General features: G+C 36.3%; 3 protein-coding genes across 3 annotated transcripts; 2 read left to right on the forward strand and 1 right to left on the reverse strand.

Moving 5' to 3' along the window:
- The first annotated feature begins 1,240 nt into the window (after positions 1-1,240).
- LOC103835366 (U-box domain-containing protein 45) lies at positions 1,241-5,470 on the forward strand. The gene is made up of 6 exons (XM_009111522.3): positions 1,241-1,558; positions 1,888-1,997; positions 2,271-2,456; positions 2,541-2,648; positions 2,852-3,996; positions 4,456-5,470. The coding sequence occupies exons 2-6, from the start codon at positions 1,947-1,949 to the stop codon at positions 5,264-5,266; spliced, it is 2,301 nt and encodes a 766-aa protein (XP_009109770.1). The 5' UTR covers positions 1,241-1,558; positions 1,888-1,946; the 3' UTR covers positions 5,267-5,470.
- A 1,133-nt stretch (positions 5,471-6,603) lies between these two features.
- LOC103835367 (probable pre-mRNA-splicing factor ATP-dependent RNA helicase DEAH4) lies at positions 6,604-11,065 on the forward strand. The gene is made up of 15 exons (XM_009111523.3): positions 6,604-7,078; positions 7,139-7,243; positions 7,330-7,547; positions 7,630-7,682; positions 7,768-7,884; positions 7,976-8,067; positions 8,414-8,500; positions 8,785-8,999; positions 9,101-9,193; positions 9,285-9,408; positions 9,511-9,661; positions 9,948-10,017; positions 10,207-10,367; positions 10,484-10,659; positions 10,763-11,065. The coding sequence occupies exons 1-15, from the start codon at positions 6,786-6,788 to the stop codon at positions 10,923-10,925; spliced, it is 2,118 nt and encodes a 705-aa protein (XP_009109771.1). The 5' UTR covers positions 6,604-6,785; the 3' UTR covers positions 10,926-11,065.
- Positions 11,066-11,140: 75 nt separating this feature from the next.
- LOC103835368 lies at positions 11,141-18,996 on the reverse strand. Its single transcript, XM_009111524.3, has 6 exons — positions 15,739-18,996; positions 15,193-15,515; positions 15,015-15,111; positions 14,807-14,924; positions 11,914-14,284; positions 11,141-11,826 (listed from the first exon to the last, which is right to left on the reverse strand). The coding sequence occupies exons 2-6, from the start codon at positions 15,374-15,376 to the stop codon at positions 11,366-11,368; spliced, it is 3,231 nt and encodes a 1,076-aa protein (XP_009109772.1). The 5' UTR covers positions 15,377-15,515; positions 15,739-18,996; the 3' UTR covers positions 11,141-11,365.
- Positions 18,997-19,257: the final 261 nt, after the last annotated feature.

Raw genomic sequence — 19,257 nt, forward strand, 5'->3', positions numbered from 1 at the left:
GGTATTGTTTAAATTTTTTCACTTATATTATAAAACAATTGGTGTTGCTCAAAAAAAAAATTATAAAACAATTAGTGTTATTTTCTATCAACATTTTTTTTTCTATCAACATTTATTTTGTTTGATTGTGCTAGTTGATAAATTTAAAACACAGATAAATTTCAAAAATGTATATGTTATCATTTTATTAATAACAAATTAAAATCTAAAATATTATTAATACGAAATGGCAAAAAATAAATTGTATAGTTGGTAATTTAAGTTTAAAGTTATAACTCTCTTTAAATCTGTGTATGCAATTTTTTTAAAGCAGTTAAGATATTTAAAATACAAACTATTTTATAAATTTTTCTTTCAAATCTATTTTTTAAAATAGACAACAAAAAAAGTTTACATAGACAAAATTTTGAATCCAAATAATCGATAACTGAAAGTTAAATGTAATATAACTAAAATCTAACTTAGAAATTTGAGAATTTCATATGCTAACAATATTGCTAAAATACTTTAAAGAGCTTACCAGCTAAGTCAATTCACCCAAATTTGTTTAGTTCTTGTCATCTTTAATTAATACTATTAACTTGTACGTTCGTTAAGAAAAGAAAATAGTTTGCAAATTAGTTAACCCTCTACCATGCTTGTGTAGTTCATGAGAAAGGAAAATGAAAAGGAGAGCTTTGAAATAAAGACGTGTTTAATAAATGTCGGTGAAAAATGGACCTCTCATACTTCGACCGATCCAATACGTCAATAGCTGTTTATTATACATCACATATTAATTATTATCACTCGACGACAAAGACAAGAAACACTATCATCTACAAAATCAGAAATTTGAAAACTCTAACCAAATCTTTTTGTTTAGCAGTGATCAAATCATTTTGAAAATTTGAAAAACTTACAATGCATTTTGCATAATAAGACACTCGTGATGATTTTTTTTTGTAATCACATCATAGAGATTTGACGACCATAATGATGAAAAAGAAACTATGATTATGAGTAATCTTAATTGGCTTTTTGTGTTCTAATAATAAAAAATGTCTCCTAATAATACCGTCGCTAATACAAAATCTAAAATCATTTGAAAAGAATAAAACAAAAGAGTATTTAAGTAAAACAAGAACAGAATCTTTATAACTAAAATAATACTATTACAGTATTACTTTGAAGTAATAGAAAACAAATCTCTTTGTGTGTACTTGCATCCTCGCAAGGTTTGGCTTTATTTTGACTTCAGAATAACTTCTCCTCTATATTTTCACTAATATATTTATTTCTTAGCTTTTTTTTTCTTCAAAATCTTCTCAATCGGTGGTGTTAGCCATAGCCAAAACTCATCCTCTCTGAATCGCTGGGATTGACAGAGAACTGTCTTGAAAACTTCAAATCAGACCGTTCGTAGAAACTACACAGAAGCAGCATCTCAAGGAGAAATAAAATCATTATACTACTAATGTTTGATGCTCTTCTTTTGATCACCTCTGTTTAGTTTATGATCAGACTCATCGTTGTTCTGCCTAATTTTTATCAGATGCAGATTGGTGATTCATGTTTGGTATGTATGCTCCTCTGTTTTCACCAGATTCTTTTATGCTCATCTGATTATTTTTCTGCGGAATTAACCAGATTATTTTTTTGATTCTTGTTCCTGTGTTCTGATTCGTTGCTGTTTCTTTCATCTGTTACTTGACATCCAAGAATATTCTTTCTCAATTAACCAGATTTGTATTGTGTCCTCCTTGTCTTTTTTTTTTTATCTTCTTGGCTCTGTTTCTTAATTACTTCTAAATTGTTTTTTTTTTCTGGACACAACACTGACTTGGTTTTGTTTTCTATAGAATGGTTTCGCTAATCAATGATTCTTGTTCTTTTTTCTTCTTGCAGTGTTGAGTTTTAAACCGACAGAACTATTGTCATAGATATATATATATATACAGCAAAAAATGGATGTTAACGAAGTTGAAGAAAGTTTCTTTGCTCCTGGTGATGCCAAGGTATCTGAATCAGACTCTTTTTTTTTTCTTCTTCCCAGTAAGTTTATTGATATTTTTTTTTTCTTGAGATCTCTCACTAAGACATTACAAGATTCATTATTTCTGTATCTTCTTGCATTGTTTCAGTCTGTGCCTTTTTGGTTCTTGATGTGTTTGATTGATCCTTTTTATGTACAAAAAGAACCGTGGTTTTGTATATTTTATAATAACTGTAGTATAATTTATCTTTTGACTGTAAGTGTTTAAGGAGTGGCTAACAGATTCTTGTTTCAGCTACATGGAGAAATGTGCAACGCCCTTTCAGTGATCTACTGCAAGATCATGTCTGTTTTCCCCTCTCTCGAAGCTGCTCGGCCGAGAAGCAAATCTGGAATACAAGCTTTGTGTTCACTTCACGTGGTTTTAGAAAAAGTGAAGAACATTCTACGCCATTGCACTGAATCTAGTAAACTATACTTGGTAAATTTTATTTTCTTTCTATGTTTTATTAAGCTCTTCTTGTGGAGACTCTCTCTCTAACCAACCAGCTCCTTTGACATGTAGGCTATAACAGGAGATTCAGTAGTTTTGAAATTTGAAAAGGCGAAAACTTCTCTTATAGATAGCCTTAGGCGTGTTGAAGATATAGTCCAACAGTCCATTGGCTCTCAGGTAGTTTTCTCTGTGGTACTCTTGTTTTGTCTTCTCTTAAATATTAGAGACAAATCACCCACATCGGAAGTTGGAAGAGATTTTAAATAATATATAAGAGATATGGACCAATCTACTTATCACCGATTGATTTTAGTTGAAAGCCCATCTACCTTAATATAGTATTAGAGTTCAGTGCTTTTATTCACATCTTACTTTTGCAGATTTTGGAGATTATAATGGAACTAGAGAACACTCAGTTCTCCCTCGATCCATCAGAGAAGGAAGTTGGCGATCAAATCATTGGACTGCTGCAACAGGGAGGCAACTTCGAGAGCTCATCTGACAACAACGAGCTAGAAATTTTCCATCAAGCTGCTACTAGACTAGGCATCACATCTTCAAGAGCAGCTCTAAGTGAGCGAAGATGCCTCAAGAAACTCATCGAGAGGGCAAGAATGGAAGACGACAAGAGGAAAGAATCAATAGTAGCGTACCTCTTACATCTCATGAGAAAGTACTCAAAGCTATTCAGAAGCGAGATTTGGGATGACAATGATTCACAAGGTAGCAACTCATTGCCTTGTTCACCGACCATTCAAGGCTCTCTAGACGATCCTCCAGGCCGTGCTTTCGACAGACAGCTGTCTAAACTAAGTTCCTTCAACTTCAAATCTTGCAATAACAATAGAAGATCTGTGCAGATGTCTGTTCCTCCAGATGAGTTAAGGTGTCCCATCTCATTGCAGCTTATGTATGATCCTGTTATCATTGCCTCTGGACAAACGTATGAGAGGTTATGTATTGAGAAATGGTTTAGCGATGGACACAACACGTGTCCCAAGACTCAGCAGGAGCTTTCTCATCTCTGCTTGACTCCTAACTATTGCGTCAAGGCTCTGATATCGAGTTGGTGTGAGCAGAACGGTGTTCAGGTCCCTGATGGACCTCCTGAGTCTCTAGACCTTAACTACTGGAGGCTGGCGTTGTCTGTGTCCGAGTCAGGGAAGAGTGTTGGTTCTTGTAAGTTTAAGGATGTCAAGGTGGTTCCTCTGGAAGAGAGTGGAACTATTAAAGAGGAATCATCGTGTGAGTTAGAATACCAGGAAGCTGAAGTTACTCTTGTTGAGCGGTGTACTGATCTGTTGACCACTTTGAGTGGAGTGGATACTTTGAGGAAGAAGTGTAGAGTTGTTGAGCAGATGAGAGTGTTGCTAAAGGATGATGAGGAGGCTAGGATTCTCATGGGGGAGAATGGGTGTGTTGAAGCTTTGCTTCAGTTTCTTGGAGCAGCTCTCAGTGAAAAAAATGATTCAGCTCAGAAAGTTGGAGCCATGGCTCTCTTTAACTTGGCTGTGGACAACAACAGGTATGACTTTAACTTATGATTGATGTTCATACAAAAGTTTGTTCTATAAATCGGTCTAGTAGGCCTAGGCGGCAAATCGGTCATAACCGAAACATTTTTTAAAAAATTGGATTTATGCGTCTCATAGGTTAAACCGTTCTAAAAAAAACAGTCTAAATTGGTCTAAATCTGTCAAATCAAGTAATAATATTAGTTTAATTCAACAAATTTGTTTGATTTTTTTATCTATTTTTTTATAATTCATCAAAATAATTTATGATTAAACTCAAAAATTTAAAATATCTAATATCTAATATAAATATAAAATATATAAAAATAAACCAATAACCCAGTAATTTCTAGAGCCCCCACTTAAGCCCCGAATCATATGTCTAGTTATCGCCTAACGATTTTTTGAACATTGGTTATTCTTATTTTGCAAGTTGGAGGATCTCATGTGTGATTTGTTGGACTTTTCAGGAACAAGGAGTTGATGTTAGTATCAGGAATCATCCCTCTGCTGGAGGAGATGCTATGTAACCCACACTCCCACGGTTCAGTGACGGCACTTTATCTGAACCTCTCGTGTCTCGAAGATGCAAAGCCAGTCATAGGTTCGAGTCTAGCAGTTCCTTTCATGGTGAACCTTCTTTGGACAGAGACTGAAACCCAATGCAAAGTCGATGCCCTTCACGCTCTTTTTCACCTCTCCACTTACCCTCCCAACATTCCCTGCCTTCTATCAGCTGACATAGTCAACGCTCTTCAGTCACTCACCGTCAGTGATGACCAAAGATGGACGGAGAAGTCTTTAGCTGTCTTGTTGAATCTTGTTTTGAACGAGGCGGGTAAAGAGGAGATGGTTTCAGTGCCTGGTCTGGTGAGCAACTTGGCCACTATTCTTGACACTGGTGAAGCAAATGAGCAAGAACAAGCGGTTTCTTTGCTTTTGATATTATGCAAATATAGTGAGATGTGTAGTCAGATGGTTTTACAAGAAGGGGTGATACCTTCTTTGGTGTCTATTTCTGTAAACGGGACTCAAAGAGGAAGAGAGAGGGCGCAGAAGCTTCTGACACTGTTCAGGGAACTGAGGCAGAGGGATCAAACACATCACATAACAACCGAACAGCATGTAGAAGTTGTTTGTCCGGAAGAGGGAGGATTCTCTGTGGCTGCAGCCGCTGTAACAGAGTCAAAACCACAGTGTAAGTCAGCATCAAGAAAAAAAATGGGAAGAGCATTCAGTTTTCTATGGAAAAGCAAGAGCTTCTCTGTTTACCAGTGTTAGTCGGTGTAAAGTTTGTACTTGTTCTCTCCCTCGGAGACTTATTATCTCTTTTTGAAAGTCTTTGGAGGTCACAAAGAATGCTTTGTATAGTTTTTTGGGTAACACTTTTGCCTTCTGTATGGATTTGCTGTGGGATTTTTTTGGTTGAACTAAAAAGTAACTTGAAGATTTGTTAAATATACAAAAAAAAAAAGATTGTTGTCAGTGGAAGTAAGCCCCGTTCTGTTGAATCCCGTTAGGGAAGTGAATTACTGTTAAACTGGCCATAATATCTTGACTGGAGAGACAGGCTCCATACACATGTCTCAGCCGATAATGTCTCTCCGAGCACAAGAATCTCTCGTTACCGAGGCCGCATCTCTGCGGAATGGTGGCCCGGCGACTTTCCAGGGCCCGAGCTTTGACAAGCCCATAGCCCAATCACTTCTTCCACTGACTGTTGTCGATTAGTTGAATGTTTCTATTATTTATACGCCTGTGACACCAGAAGTATAGCCGATGTGGGACGTTGGTTGCTTCTTTCTTTTTTTTTTCTATTTAGCAGAAAAGAGGAAACATTAGAAAAAGTTACAAGGCCCAGTTCCATAGTGAGAAGAGTCTTTTCATAGAATCAATTTAGGAACCAGTACAATTTCTTTAGTGGCTTTGGTACAATAGCTCTCACTTTTAGGATTTTTCAATGAAATATATTTGAGAAATCTTAAAACTTAGAAATAATTAGTTTGGTGGCTGAGTCTAGGTTTAAAAATCCCGATAATAAACTATTTGATGGACTTTTTCTCACGAAAATAGAGTTAATATTGAAAGAAAGGTGATGACTCAAATGCCATATACTAATTGAGAAGAACAACATATACTACATTTGAACTTAAGCCAAAAATCTCCTAAAATGATACGGAATGAAGTGATGCTCACTTTCTCTTTTGTATCAAAAATATTATAAGGTCATTGGTTGGGATGTAACAAAAATATTTATCTTAAATTTCTATCCACAACTATCAAAATCACTAATTATGTTTTATTTTTACAAAATTTAAACAAAAAAAAAACGAAATAGTCGTAGGAACTTCATTTTCTAAAACATTATTTATTAAATTGTAGATACAAATAATTTCTCAATATTTATTCTTTCTCTTTTTCTTTTCTTTTTTAGTTTTTACAGGAGCATCAAAAATATCTAATAAAAAATTCAACCGACTAAACTCTACACAGCTAAATTTAGTCTATCTCATGTATTGTAAGATCATTTTGTTAATTCACAAAAACATGAGCCGCTAAGTGAGAAAGAGGGGTTTGACTCTTGACTTTCGAGTAACTTAAAGGAGCTCTGAATCTGTTTATCCCAGTAATAAGATTTTAAATCCAAAGGGTTCAGGGAAAAAAAAAAACTGTGCTGAATCGAGATTTCTCGAGGCGCCGGAGTGCGATTAGGGTTCCGGTCTAAGCATAAGTTGCAGCTTCAGCTTCGTTTTATCCGATTCCTGAACTTGATTAGCTTCCGTGAGCGTTTCTCTGCGATATGGCGAATCTCCCGATCCTTCAATTCGAAGAGAAGATCGTGGAAACAGTTGAGAACAACCCAGTCGTTGTCATCATCGGAGAAACCGGTTCCGGAAAGAGCACCCAGCTCTCTCAGATCCTCCGTCGACATGGCTACACTAAGTCCGGCGTCATCGCCGTCACTCAGCCCCGTCGTGTCGCCGCCGTTTCCGTCGCCAGGCGAGTGGCGCAGGAGCTTGATGTACCCCTAGGAGAAGACGTTGGTTACGCTATACGTTTCGAAGACAGAACATCGAACAAAACACGCATTAAGTAATAGAAATATATGTTCAGTTATTTAGTTATGTCTTTTGATTTGTCATCTCATTGTAGGTACCTCACAGATGGAGTTTTACTCCGTGAGAGCCTCTCCAATCCAATGCTTGATGATTACTCTGTGATTATATTAGATGAAGCTCACGAGAGGAGTTTAAACACGTAAAGACTTTTTATATGATTGATTATTCTGTAATCATTTTGCTTATATCTTGTTAACTTGGTTCCTTTTTGTTTTTTTTTGTTAGGGATATTCTGTTGGGTCTAATGAAGCGTTTGGTTAGAATCCGTTCGTCTAACTTCAAAGTTCTTATAACCTCTGCAACGCTTGACGGGGAAAAGGTTTCTCGATTCTTTTCGGGATGTCCTGTGTTGAATGTACCTGGGAAGTTATACCCTGTGGAGATATTGTACAGCAAAGAGCGTCCCGGCAGTTATATTGAGTCTTCTCTCAAAGTGGCTATTGGTAATTTTTCTCAACGTCGAGTGTTTCTGTTTTGATTAAAATGATTTGGTTTTAAATTTGCAACCTTGTTGTTTGCTTGCAGATATACATGTTCGTGAGCCAGAAGGTGATATCTTGATCTTTATGACTGGACAGGTCTGTTTATACTATTATTCATTGAAGCTTAGCAGAACCATCTAAATTGTTGCGTTTCTTATTCGTATTGTATGGTTTTAAATAGGATGATATTGAAAAGTTAGTATCAAAGCTGGAGGAAAAAGTGAGAAGCTTAGCAGAGGGATCATGTATGGATGCTATTATTTATCCTCTTCATGGATCTCTACCACCTGAGATGCAGGTAACGGTTTCTGGATTTTGTTTGTGCAATCAAGATCTCTTGTTGGTCTAAAAGGTTTTGTATTTTTTATTGACATTCACCATTTCTGCAGGTTCGTGTGTTTAGTCCACCTCCTCCAAACTGCCGGAGGTTTATTGTTGCTACAAATATTGCTGAAACTTCCCTTACTGTGGACGGAGTTGTGTAAGAAACCTGAACTTTTTAATTATATTTTTGGTTTTCACGTCTGATGCCTACCGTTTTCCATTTACGGCATAACATAATGATATTTACATCACGACGTTGTTAAGTCTAGTCCAGGAAATATTAAATATTTTTTATATGAAAAAATGTAGTTAGTATGAGAATACTTTCCACTGCGTTCTTGAATCTGCTTGTTTGGTCTGATACTTCTGTTATTGCTGCCCTAAAAATGTCGTATTAGGATTGCATCATTGTTTTTTGTGTACATTTTAAGCAAATTTTCAGATTATGTTTTGAATGTGGAGATCGATAGCATTTTCAGATACCTATTTTTTTTCTATGACAGGTATGTTATTGATTCGGGGTATGTGAAGCAAAGACAATATAACCCATCAAGTGGAATGTATTCTCTTGATGTTACTCAAATTAGCAAGTAAGCAAAAGAGTTTTGTTTCGGAAATCGTGGTTCATTTCATTAAATTATTAGATAATGTCGAAACTTGTATTAATCTATTGCTTCATAGAATGTACCTCGTAGTTGATATTTAAAACTGTACCTAGGAAATATCAACTAATAGTGGTTAGATAGGACCCCATGAGTTATAACTTATGCTTACTCAGGAATAACAGTGGTCCCTTGCTCTGGTTTTCATCAAGATCATATATGCTTATTGCACTTTTATTTTGTTTGGTCTATTTCACTGTGATGTTCCACAGAGTGCAAGCTAACCAACGTGCTGGACGTGCTGGTAGAACGAGACCTGGGAAATGTTACCGATTATACCCCTTGGCAGTCTACAGGGATGATCTCCTTGATGCAACGATTCCTGAAATACAACGAACTTCCCTTGCTGGAAGTGTTCTTTACTTGAAATCGTTGGATCTTCCTGATATTGACATTCTCAAGTTCGATTTTCTTGACGCTCCATCATGTACGTACCAATTTCTATCGGGGTTAGATGCTTCAAAAGTTCAATTTTATGTTCTACAAATTCAAGATATCTTATGAAATTTCCTTACCTATAATATGCAGCTGAGTCATTAGAAGACGCATTGAAGCAGTTGTATCTCATTGATGCAATTGATGAGAATGGAGCAATAACAAATATTGGAAGGACGATGTCAGGTATGTTTAGCGCATTTTTTCCATTGTTTTTCAGTTTTCTCTTTTTTGGTTTTCTTTTAATCTCAAACTGAGCATATTTGTGGTTCAACAGAGCTTCCGCTCGAGCCATCATTGTCAAGGACATTGATAGAAGCGAATGAAAGTGGTTGCTTATCTCAAGCTCTAACAGTCGTTGCTATGTTGTCAGCAGAGACTACTCTACTTCCTGGTAGGAGGTTAGTTTTGTGATATACAATTAGCTGAGTCAGATTATGAAATTTTTCAGATCACAGCTGATGCATCAACTCGTCTTGTTATTGTTTGTGCTTGTGTGACAGTAAACCAAATGAAAAGAAGAGAAAGCGTGATGAAGAATCTAATCTTCCTGATGGATCCGGATTTGGTGACCACATTCAACTACTACAGATTTTTGAATGTTGGGACAGTAATAATTATGATATTCGATGGTGCAAAGAAAATGACCTGCAGGTAGATTACTCCGTCTTCTTTCTTATCTATTTTCAAGTATCCTCGTTAAAAGCATGGTGGCATCAAAATTATGCATAATCACCAAATGCCATTCTTCAGAAAGAAGTTAAATATATTATGTTCTCCGTTGGGATATCATGTTTTTATTGTCTGATCATACAGTTTTATCCTTTTCAATCACGAGTGTTTCTGGAATCTAATGCCTTTGTTTAGATAAACCCCTTTTGTTAAAGTTACTTCAAAGGTTCCTCTATGCCATTAACTTTTTGTGAAATTTTTTTTACAGGTGCGAGGGATGGTGTTTGTCAGAGATGTTAGACGACAATTATGTCAGATTATGCAGAAAATATCCAAAGGTTAGTACAGTTTCATGACAACAAGTTCCAATAGAAGAATTAATCTTTTACTCGCTCACAAGGTTTCAACCAAGCTTTTCCTTTTGGCCTTCACCACCCCCAGAAGAGTTTATGTCAACTTTTCTTTCTTCTTTTGTGACATGTATAACCAACTGTCATTAAAACTAATTGGTCTTCTTAACAAACTAGATCGATTGGAAGTTGGAGCACGTGGGAGGAAGAGCTCAAGCCGAGAGGAGTACAGGAAGTTGAGGAAAGCTCTTTGTGTGGGTAATGCAAACCAAGTTGCTGAGAGAATGCTTCGTCATAATGGATTCCGAACTCTTACCTTCAAGCCCCAGCTAGTCCAGGTATTAACTGATTTGTAATTGTTAAGTGACATTGTTAGATCTTATATTAATCAACATTAACTGGTTTCTATAGCAGAGAAGATTTTAAACTCTTTTTTTGGGGGGGTTGATTCCAGGTGCATCCAGCATCAGTGCTGAGTACCGACCAGGATGGAATGTTGCCAAATTATGTAGTGTACCACGAGCTGATATCCACCACACGACCATTCATGCGCAATGTTTGTTCAGTTGAAATGTCATGGGTGGCTCCCATCAAAAGAAAGATTGAGAAATTAGATGTTAGAAAACTGAGGTAAAAACAAACATTTCTAATTCTTCATTCCAGTCTTGTTCCAGCTTTCTTTCCCTTTTGGTTTGGATTCACTCATTGATTGATCTCTTCTGCTGTTATGTAGTGGTGGACCTGATAACTCTTTCAAGGAACCTGAAGAGAAGAAGCAGAACACAGAGTTGTCTACGAACACCAACACTGCAGAAACACCTACAGTTTCTGAAAATGTGGAGAGTAGAATTGAAGCAGCCAGAGAACGGTTTCTTGCTCGTAAAGGACAGAAATAAATAGTTGCTGTAAACGGAACCTCAAACAGAATTTAAAATCTTTGACTTGGCTCAAAATTTTATTTTAAGAAAGAATAAGAGTTTGCATTTTGTCTTGCAAGAAATTAATACTTCACAACTGATTGGACTGCTTTTTATTATAACGAATGATAATTTGACATTCAAATAAAATTATATAAACCAAATTGAATAGAAGGCCAAACAACTAAATTGAATAAAAAAAAGTAAAAGGGTTTATTAGTAATAATAATCAAATCATACCAAAGTAAATAAAAACTTTACAATTCATGCCACCATTAGTAATAGGCAACCGAAATCGTGTGCTTTTCTCTCACAAATTAGCTGCAACAAACGTAAATACCCAAACAACAACAACACAACCAACTACAAACTTTATGAACAAGGCATTAAAAACTTTACTAGTAAAACAAAAAAAAAAATCACATAATAGAGCAATTGCATTTATTCTCCAGCTTAGGAGGAGGTTTCAAATTATCTGCTTTATTACTAGGAGGAACTCCAACGTTACTTATCATCCTTGCAGCTTCCCCTGCATTCTCATCATTCTCTATATGTACCTCTATGTTCTCCTCTGTTTCCGTTTGCTTCCTACTCGCTTTGGCCCCTTTGGAACTCTGTTTCTTCGTCTTTGTTCCACCACCGCTTGTGTAACTACTCCTGTTAGCATCCGACTTTCCAAGAACTGTCACTGTTGGACGCAATACTTCTTCTTCTTCAGTTGCCGCCACATCCCTTGCTTTGTCCATTGCTATTGATGCAGCTTGGTAAACTAGGTCGTGAACGATGGAGCTGCAGAATAGTATTGCATCAGTGGCTTCTTCGAGCGTGAGGCTCTTCGGCTCTTTTTGGCCTGGACACTCCACAAGTACTGTTGACTCATCTGCAGAGAGCAAGCAACCATGTATAAACATCCCAAGGAAAATACATGTAACAAAACAGTAGTAAAAGCACAGTGGGATGGCAATACCTGAAATTTCGTTTACAGGAGGTAATGAGTTGTGGTGATCCACAGACGCATGTGCCATACTCTTCTCTGAGCAGTCATCATCCACTGTATTTACGTTGCATTCTGACTCTGGAATTTTGCAACTCTCCGGCTCTATTTCTGAGGATGTCGTGGTGGATGAACCGTGGTGAGGAGTTTCATTCACATCCTTTTCTTGTAGCTTAGAGTGATCATAGAGAGAGCAGTCATCAGTGGCAGTTGATGCTCCTACTTCAGATGTGTTCCTTACATGTGCCGGTGATTCGCTTATCTCCACTTTGCTCATCACAGTATTGTCTACATCATCTCTATTTTCAGAAAATCCATTCTCAGTTATAACTGGATCATGCTCTGCTAGGACACCAACTACATTGGTGGAAAGACCAATTGATCCATTCATCACATTGGTTTCATTACATTTCGGATCTTTGAGTTCATAATGAGATTCTTGATGAGTTTCATCGTTGGTACATGTCATTTGGGCAGCAAATACTTCAAAACTGTCTGCTGGCACAGCATTCAGAGCCTGGCAGGCGTTGCTTGACATGCTGCTCAGGAACTTGGAGTTGGTTTCATACCTATGAGTCTCCATGTCAAGTGTACTCCCGCTTTGATGTCGCACATGACTTCCTTTTCTTATGGACGAACCATAATCCCAAGATGAAGATGCAGAGGTAGTTTCTGTGGAGCTTCTAAGACTCATACTCTTATCCCTCAAATAAGAAAAGCCATCATATGATCTGGTAAACCCACTGGAGTTACTAGCTTGAGTGATTGGTGACTTCATACTCACTGATCTCTTTATAAGCATAGGAAGGCCCCTCCTACCTTCTGAAGAACCAATCTTCACATCATGATCCTTCTCAGAAAGCTGAGTTTGAGTATCTTTTGTCTCTGTACTTAATAGACCACAGCCAGTGGAAGACTCTATTTCATCATCTTGCTCTCCTAAAGCCCTGAAAATAGAGCTCTCTTGCAAATGATTTTCTTCTTGCTCATAGGAATCATCACACTGCTCAATCTCAACCATAGCAACAGGCAGCGATTCTAGCACACTTATTGCAGGAGTTTTCTCAACAATAGACTCCTTTTCATCAAAATTCTCCTGAGACTGTGAATTTTCATCAAGAGCTCTTGTTGTTCCAGGGGAATCAGTTTCCATGAAACTATGTTCTTCCCTGCAATCTGGACAAATATTTATCTCGCTTCTAGTAGCTTCAGTGGCACGGTAATGGGAACCACATCTACCACAAACCTCCATAGTTTCCAGATCATCCCCTTCCAAAAACTCATTGCCTATATGATGACTACCATGAGTCATACTGTTTTCAACATCAGAAACATGGTGGTTGACCTCCTCATTCACACTAGACTCGCTTTCAACAGCAAAACCTTGATCCACATCACTGAAAGAACTCTCATGTCTACTACCTTCATTCAATACATCCATAATATCTCCATGTTTATCAGGATAAGCCAATTTTTCAACTTCAGATTGGATTGAATCGCTCCCTTTAGTATCTGGCATGAACCCTATAACTTGGCTAGAACTAGAATTGCTCCCAACTGTCGCAGATGAATGTCTTAACATTAGGTGATGGTAAGAAGACGAGCTACTTTTCCCAGAATAGATGCCAGTGCTAGGAAGGCTAGAAGCAAGAGGCCTAAACATGCTATGATGGCTTTTAGGATGATCCATCTGACGAAGAGCAGACTCAAACGGCCTTCTCGGTGCTGAACCAGGTGACTGTAACTTCGAAGATCTCGAACTTCTACTATTCGGAGAGAGGCTAGCTCTCTTTGAAACCGCACGTTCTGAGCTACCTACAGGAATAGACTGTATAGGGTGAAGAAGATCCTCATGACTGTGAGATGAACTAACACTTCTTGACGCACTCGGAGAAACAGACTGTCTGCTGCGTGTTGACGCTGGTGAGGAGCCTCTAACATAGGATGCAGGTCGATCACCCAAAGAAGTTCGGAGATTTGGTGGCGCATCCAATGGGAAACCAGGAATGTTTGACTGCCAAACTTTTATTTTGGGTGAAGCTGAGTTGCCTCGACTTGATCTGACAGGAGAAGTGCCCCTGCCAGCTGGCGGTGCCGCCGTGGTGGTTGAGCCAGTGCTCATCCTTCGTGAAGTTGGGGTTGAAGATCTTGATGATACAGGTTTCCCTGGAGAAGGAGAGATCCTTCTAACTGGGGTAACTGATCGTTGACCAGACGCTGGACTAGGATGGCGTGATGATGATGGCCTTCCCCTTATCTGCTGTTGCATATTGTCAGCTCGAGGTGATGTGCTTAAGCGGTTTGGGCTTGGACTGCCCTTACTACTACGGCGTCTCTTCTCCATCTACACATACATATACATATAAATGCATATTCAGCACAGTGAAACCATCAGAGTTAACATTTAATAGAGTAATGTTCGACTAGGACTAAGGACTAATGACTAGACAGATTGTTTGGGGGTAACTAGTTGCTTTACAGAGGACTAACGACTAGACGGATTATTTGGACTCTGCCTAGACGCTAATGAATTTATTTATTTATTTTTATCTATTTTACATTTATCTAACAAATTTTGGTATCTGGATTTAACTATAAAATTATTTTAGCGAATTATCAAATTGGATATACAAAACAAAAGAAATTAGAAAAAAAAATTGTGGATTTAACATTATTAGTTGATTTAACAGATTTAGACTGATTTAGATCGACTTAAACTGATTTAGAGCGGTGTAAACCGATTTAAAATGGTTTAAACTGATTTGAGTCATGTAAATCGGATTTTAAGAAAACCATTTCGGCTGAAACCAATTTGCCGCCTAGACACCACCTAGAACAATTTTAAAACCTTGGTATAGATGAATACCGTTGAAGATCTAGATAAAGAAGTCTGACTCTGCGGTCTCCCTCGTGTTCCAACACTAGTTGCTTGCGGTTCATCATCCAATGAAGGAAAAAGTGGTGTGTCTGGAGGCGTCAACAACCTTTTCAATTGATTATACAGTAACCTTTGTTAAGACAAAGAGTTTGAAAAATAAAATAAAAAGATGCAAAAGTTAGATATGAAAAGCTACCAATCATAGTCGTTCTTATCTTCTTCTGCACTAAGCAATCTGCTACTCTCTCCTTGAATAGGAATGGTGAACTCCGAAAAATGCTTCAATTTTGTAGCTGAAGAAGAAGAAGATAAACGTTCCAAAATTAGAAGGAAACAATTAAAGGATCTTGGTGAGACAGAAAACATAAACTTACAAAATGCATCTTCAAGATCATCAGAAGACTGAAGCAAGAAATCATCTCTTTCTTTCTCTTGCAACTCACTAAACAAGGCAAGATCTTCTTCGTCATTGTCTCTGAAGAGTGTTCCATATTCAATGCTGTGCCCTCGTCTATGTTCCTTGCCAGGAGAGCATCTCAATGCCGGGGAAGGAGGCATATCTACTGCCCTAACTACTCAACACTGCACGCTGACCCGGTAGACCTCAATTCACTTATGGGCCTTAGGAGCAGCCAGCTGTCTCTTGTGATCACATATGAATCTCTCAAAGCTCACAAAGGTCTTAAAACTGAACCACCTGAAAAGAATCAATAGTCATTGGTTGCTGTAAATGAGAACAGAAAAGTCAAATCTTAAGACAAAGCTCAGCGGCATGACCTAAAGACTCAAACTTTTTTTTTTTAATTACAATTGTGAACTAAACAGAGTAAGATTGTTCTAGAATAGAAACCCAGTAAACTTGCTCTAACTGCAATTGGAGCTAGCCAGATTCTACAATTTGCAGAAAGCTTGAAACTTACTGAAGATTAAGCAGAACCCTCCTCAAGGAAAAGAAAGATCTCAGCTTTAAGGATCAAACCCAGGTCCTCAAAAGTCTGAAGCTAGTTCCGTTACAGATCAAAAGAGCAGAGACCCAAGTGAGATCAATTCAACTCTCTCTCTCTCTCCTTGAAAATGCAAACTTTCTATGAGCATTTAGTTTGCTTCCTGTTGAAGAAGAAGAAGAAGAAGCAAATCTTCGATTCCTTGCTCTCTCTTTTGATTCTGCAAACTGTCAGATTTGCTGCTTTGCAACCGCAACTCAAAGCTGTCTTCTTTTCTCTTCTCTCTCTCTCTGTGAATCTTCAGAGTTGTCTTTTCTCAAAGCTTTTTGGTAGTTTTGTGAGTTAATGTGATTGTAATTAATTTCAAAGGGAACGGTGACCGAAGAAAGCTCTGAATAAAGGCAGAGAGACTTGGGGATGCAGACGAAAGAGCTCATTCTGATAACTCTCCCTTTTTTCTTTTTTTTATACGACATTTACTCTAAAACCCCCTAAACTTGGTAAGTTTCCTAAATCGTACAAAATGTCCAAAAAGAACCCCCAATTATTTTAATTATCATATTTAATTTCATGATTATTCTCTGATCAACTCTAATAATTCAACATTAAATTTTTTTATTAGCGAATGCTTGTTAGTATCTTAATTGACAAAATTCATGATTTATGCATTATTTAACTTACCTATGTTGTTATATTATTACAAAAACCCTTAATATAATATAACAAGATCACCGTTGATGTAATCATATGAAGTTGGTGTCTAATGAAGTCATTAGGTACTTCTATGCTCCCAATTCGGAGCAATTTTTTTTTTTAAATGGGTTTGTTTCGTATCAAACAAGTGGGGTTGTTGTACATTTTTTTAAGTTTGGGGGTTTTCTATAAACATTGCAAGAATGTAGTATCATTTTCATGGAACTTTTATCAGGTGGCTTAAATATCGTTCCAGCTATTTTTTTATGTTCCACGTAAATGATAAAAGAACTGGCTTCAGTTAATACGGTCAAGATTCACTAATAGGTGATTATGGATTTTTCTAGTTTATTATTGGTCTACTTATGGCGGCATTTATAACTGATTGTGAAATTCAAATAATGGTTATGTTTTTAATCTGTGTCATTACGACTTAAACAGTTAAATTAGTTTTTAAACCATAATATATTTAAAATATTACTCTCTCCTTTCATCTTATAGAAAAAAAAACTGTTTCACAAAAATAAAGTTTTTATGTTTTCTACAGAAAAATTACAAATTTTAATAAAATTAATTGAATTTATTGAAAGACTATTGGTTAAAAAAATATTGGAATTTGATCACTTTAAAAAATAATGCATGATTAATGTATTTTTTTTAATATGTGTAAAAACACCAAAACATCAATCTTTAAGAAATAGAGGGAGTATAGTACTAATATATTTTGAGTTATTAGTGTGGAATGCCAGATTTGGAAGATTTCTAAAAATATGAACATTTTCTCTCTGTTTTAGTGATTAGCTATAATGATTTATAATTTGACTAGCAAATTCTTTTATGTGTTAAAAAAAGACTAGCAAATTCTTTGCATATATGATACCAGAAAACTACCTATTAAGTAGTAAAGAAAATATAAAAGTGACGATTTTCATATTAGCAATATTAGAATATTTAATTTGATATGGTAATCTTCAACATATTTTTATAGAAATTTATATCAGTATATTTTTTTGTCACTTTGTATCATTGTTATTATCTTAATTTAATTATAGATTTCTTAGATAATTGTGTATACTTTGAAAAAATTATATACTTGTAGATCTAAAACTAATATTACATATGATAACTAATGTTTACTAATAATTTGATAGTTCGTATAATGTATATTGTGAAATATGATTTAATTACTTTACTTATATCACATGTGTGAATTTGACTTGTAGGGGAACGTATTTTGTCATAATTAACTCCATATGTATGAAAATGTGAAGTTTTATGTGATGTATTAATGTTCCGAATATAACTAACTGTGAGATTTAGACAAAACTGAAACTCGTGAAACTACATGTGACATACATAAAAGTTCAGTTTAGTTTTTTAGTCTGTTGGTTATGGTCTGTCTAGCTTACCCTGGACTTAAATTATCAGAACAAGAGTTGAAGACGATAAAACAAAACGTTTGATGCGTAAAAGATGCTTTTAATGTTTCTTCGTAATATAAAAGTCGACACGATGGCAATAGCCAATAGGTATTGACCGTATGAGAAGCCACTTGATGATTAAGCTTAGGTGTAAAACATATTTAATACACATTAAACAAGTAATTAAAATAAGGTGCCAAATGATTGTCTCTGGGAATCAGAATGGTGTTAGTTGACAAATGTATGTTACAATCATGTGTCTACCTTCTTTGTTGAGATGTCAACCTACTAATGACATGTCAAAACTTGGCTTATCACATAACAAAAATGCCGTTCGAGCCTCTCATTAGTCATTACACCTTATAAACGAGAGTTGTTAAAATTATACATTAAGAAAGGTAAAATAAATGCATCGAGTTTTATGCAAGTTAAATTTATGTTAAAGTTCTCGGGTTTTGAACTTAAAATCAATTGGCGATAAATAAACCGACTCAAATTAAATTTTATATACTATATATGTTCCATTAAAATTTCTGATGTAAAAGCTTATATTATTACACATTTTTTAGAGATTAAGGTCGATGACCCACTAATCTCTACATGATCTCAACAGATTTAATTATAAAGCTATCATTGTCAAACTTAGATGCAAATGAAAAGCTCTGTTACTAACATCATTTAATATGAGATTATGAACATCAGTTCAGTTGTTGCAAGAGCTGATTACTACTCTACACATTTGGTCATGCTAAATGGATCAAGTGTCCACGTTCAGTCTAATTACTATTTGCATATTATGTTTCAGGGTCGGATTCAAGGATAAGGTTGTAGGATAATGAATCTAGATGCAAGTATGCAACACCCTTTTGAACTTTGGAACTGGACGCATTCAAACCAGCAAAGCGCTGATCCACCTCTTGTATTTGTTCCATGTATGAAGACTGTGAAGGTAGTCTTCAACTTAATATATTATCATCAAATCATGTTTTTCATTCCATTACCTGCAATAATGAGCGCGCTGCAATTGTGTATAAGGCTTTTGGCATGTGGTTTGGCTACAACAATGATGTTTCGTGGACATTAGGAAGTCTTAATAAGCTAGTTGGGCTAATAAGGTCGTTAGACTTAAAACATTTGGGCCTATAAAGCCCATTATGCTATCATCCAAGAATTTTAATCTACAAAATTGAACGTGTTCGAATGATTTGTATATCTACAGTGTAAAATGAAAGAAAAAAGTCAAGTCAGGTAGATAGAGAAGTAGACTTTCTTGACCCATCCAAGTCATCACCGAGTAAACAAAGTTTCCATTAAAGTTCAAAAAGAAAGTTACCATCTCTACCTCTCCATACGAGGAAACTTCGACGAAGCTCACACATTC

This window comes from Brassica rapa, chromosome A08 (genome assembly GCF_000309985.2).
Source record: "Brassica rapa cultivar Chiifu-401-42 chromosome A08, CAAS_Brap_v3.01, whole genome shotgun sequence".
NCBI lineage: Eukaryota > Viridiplantae > Streptophyta > Magnoliopsida > Brassicales > Brassicaceae > Brassica > Brassica rapa.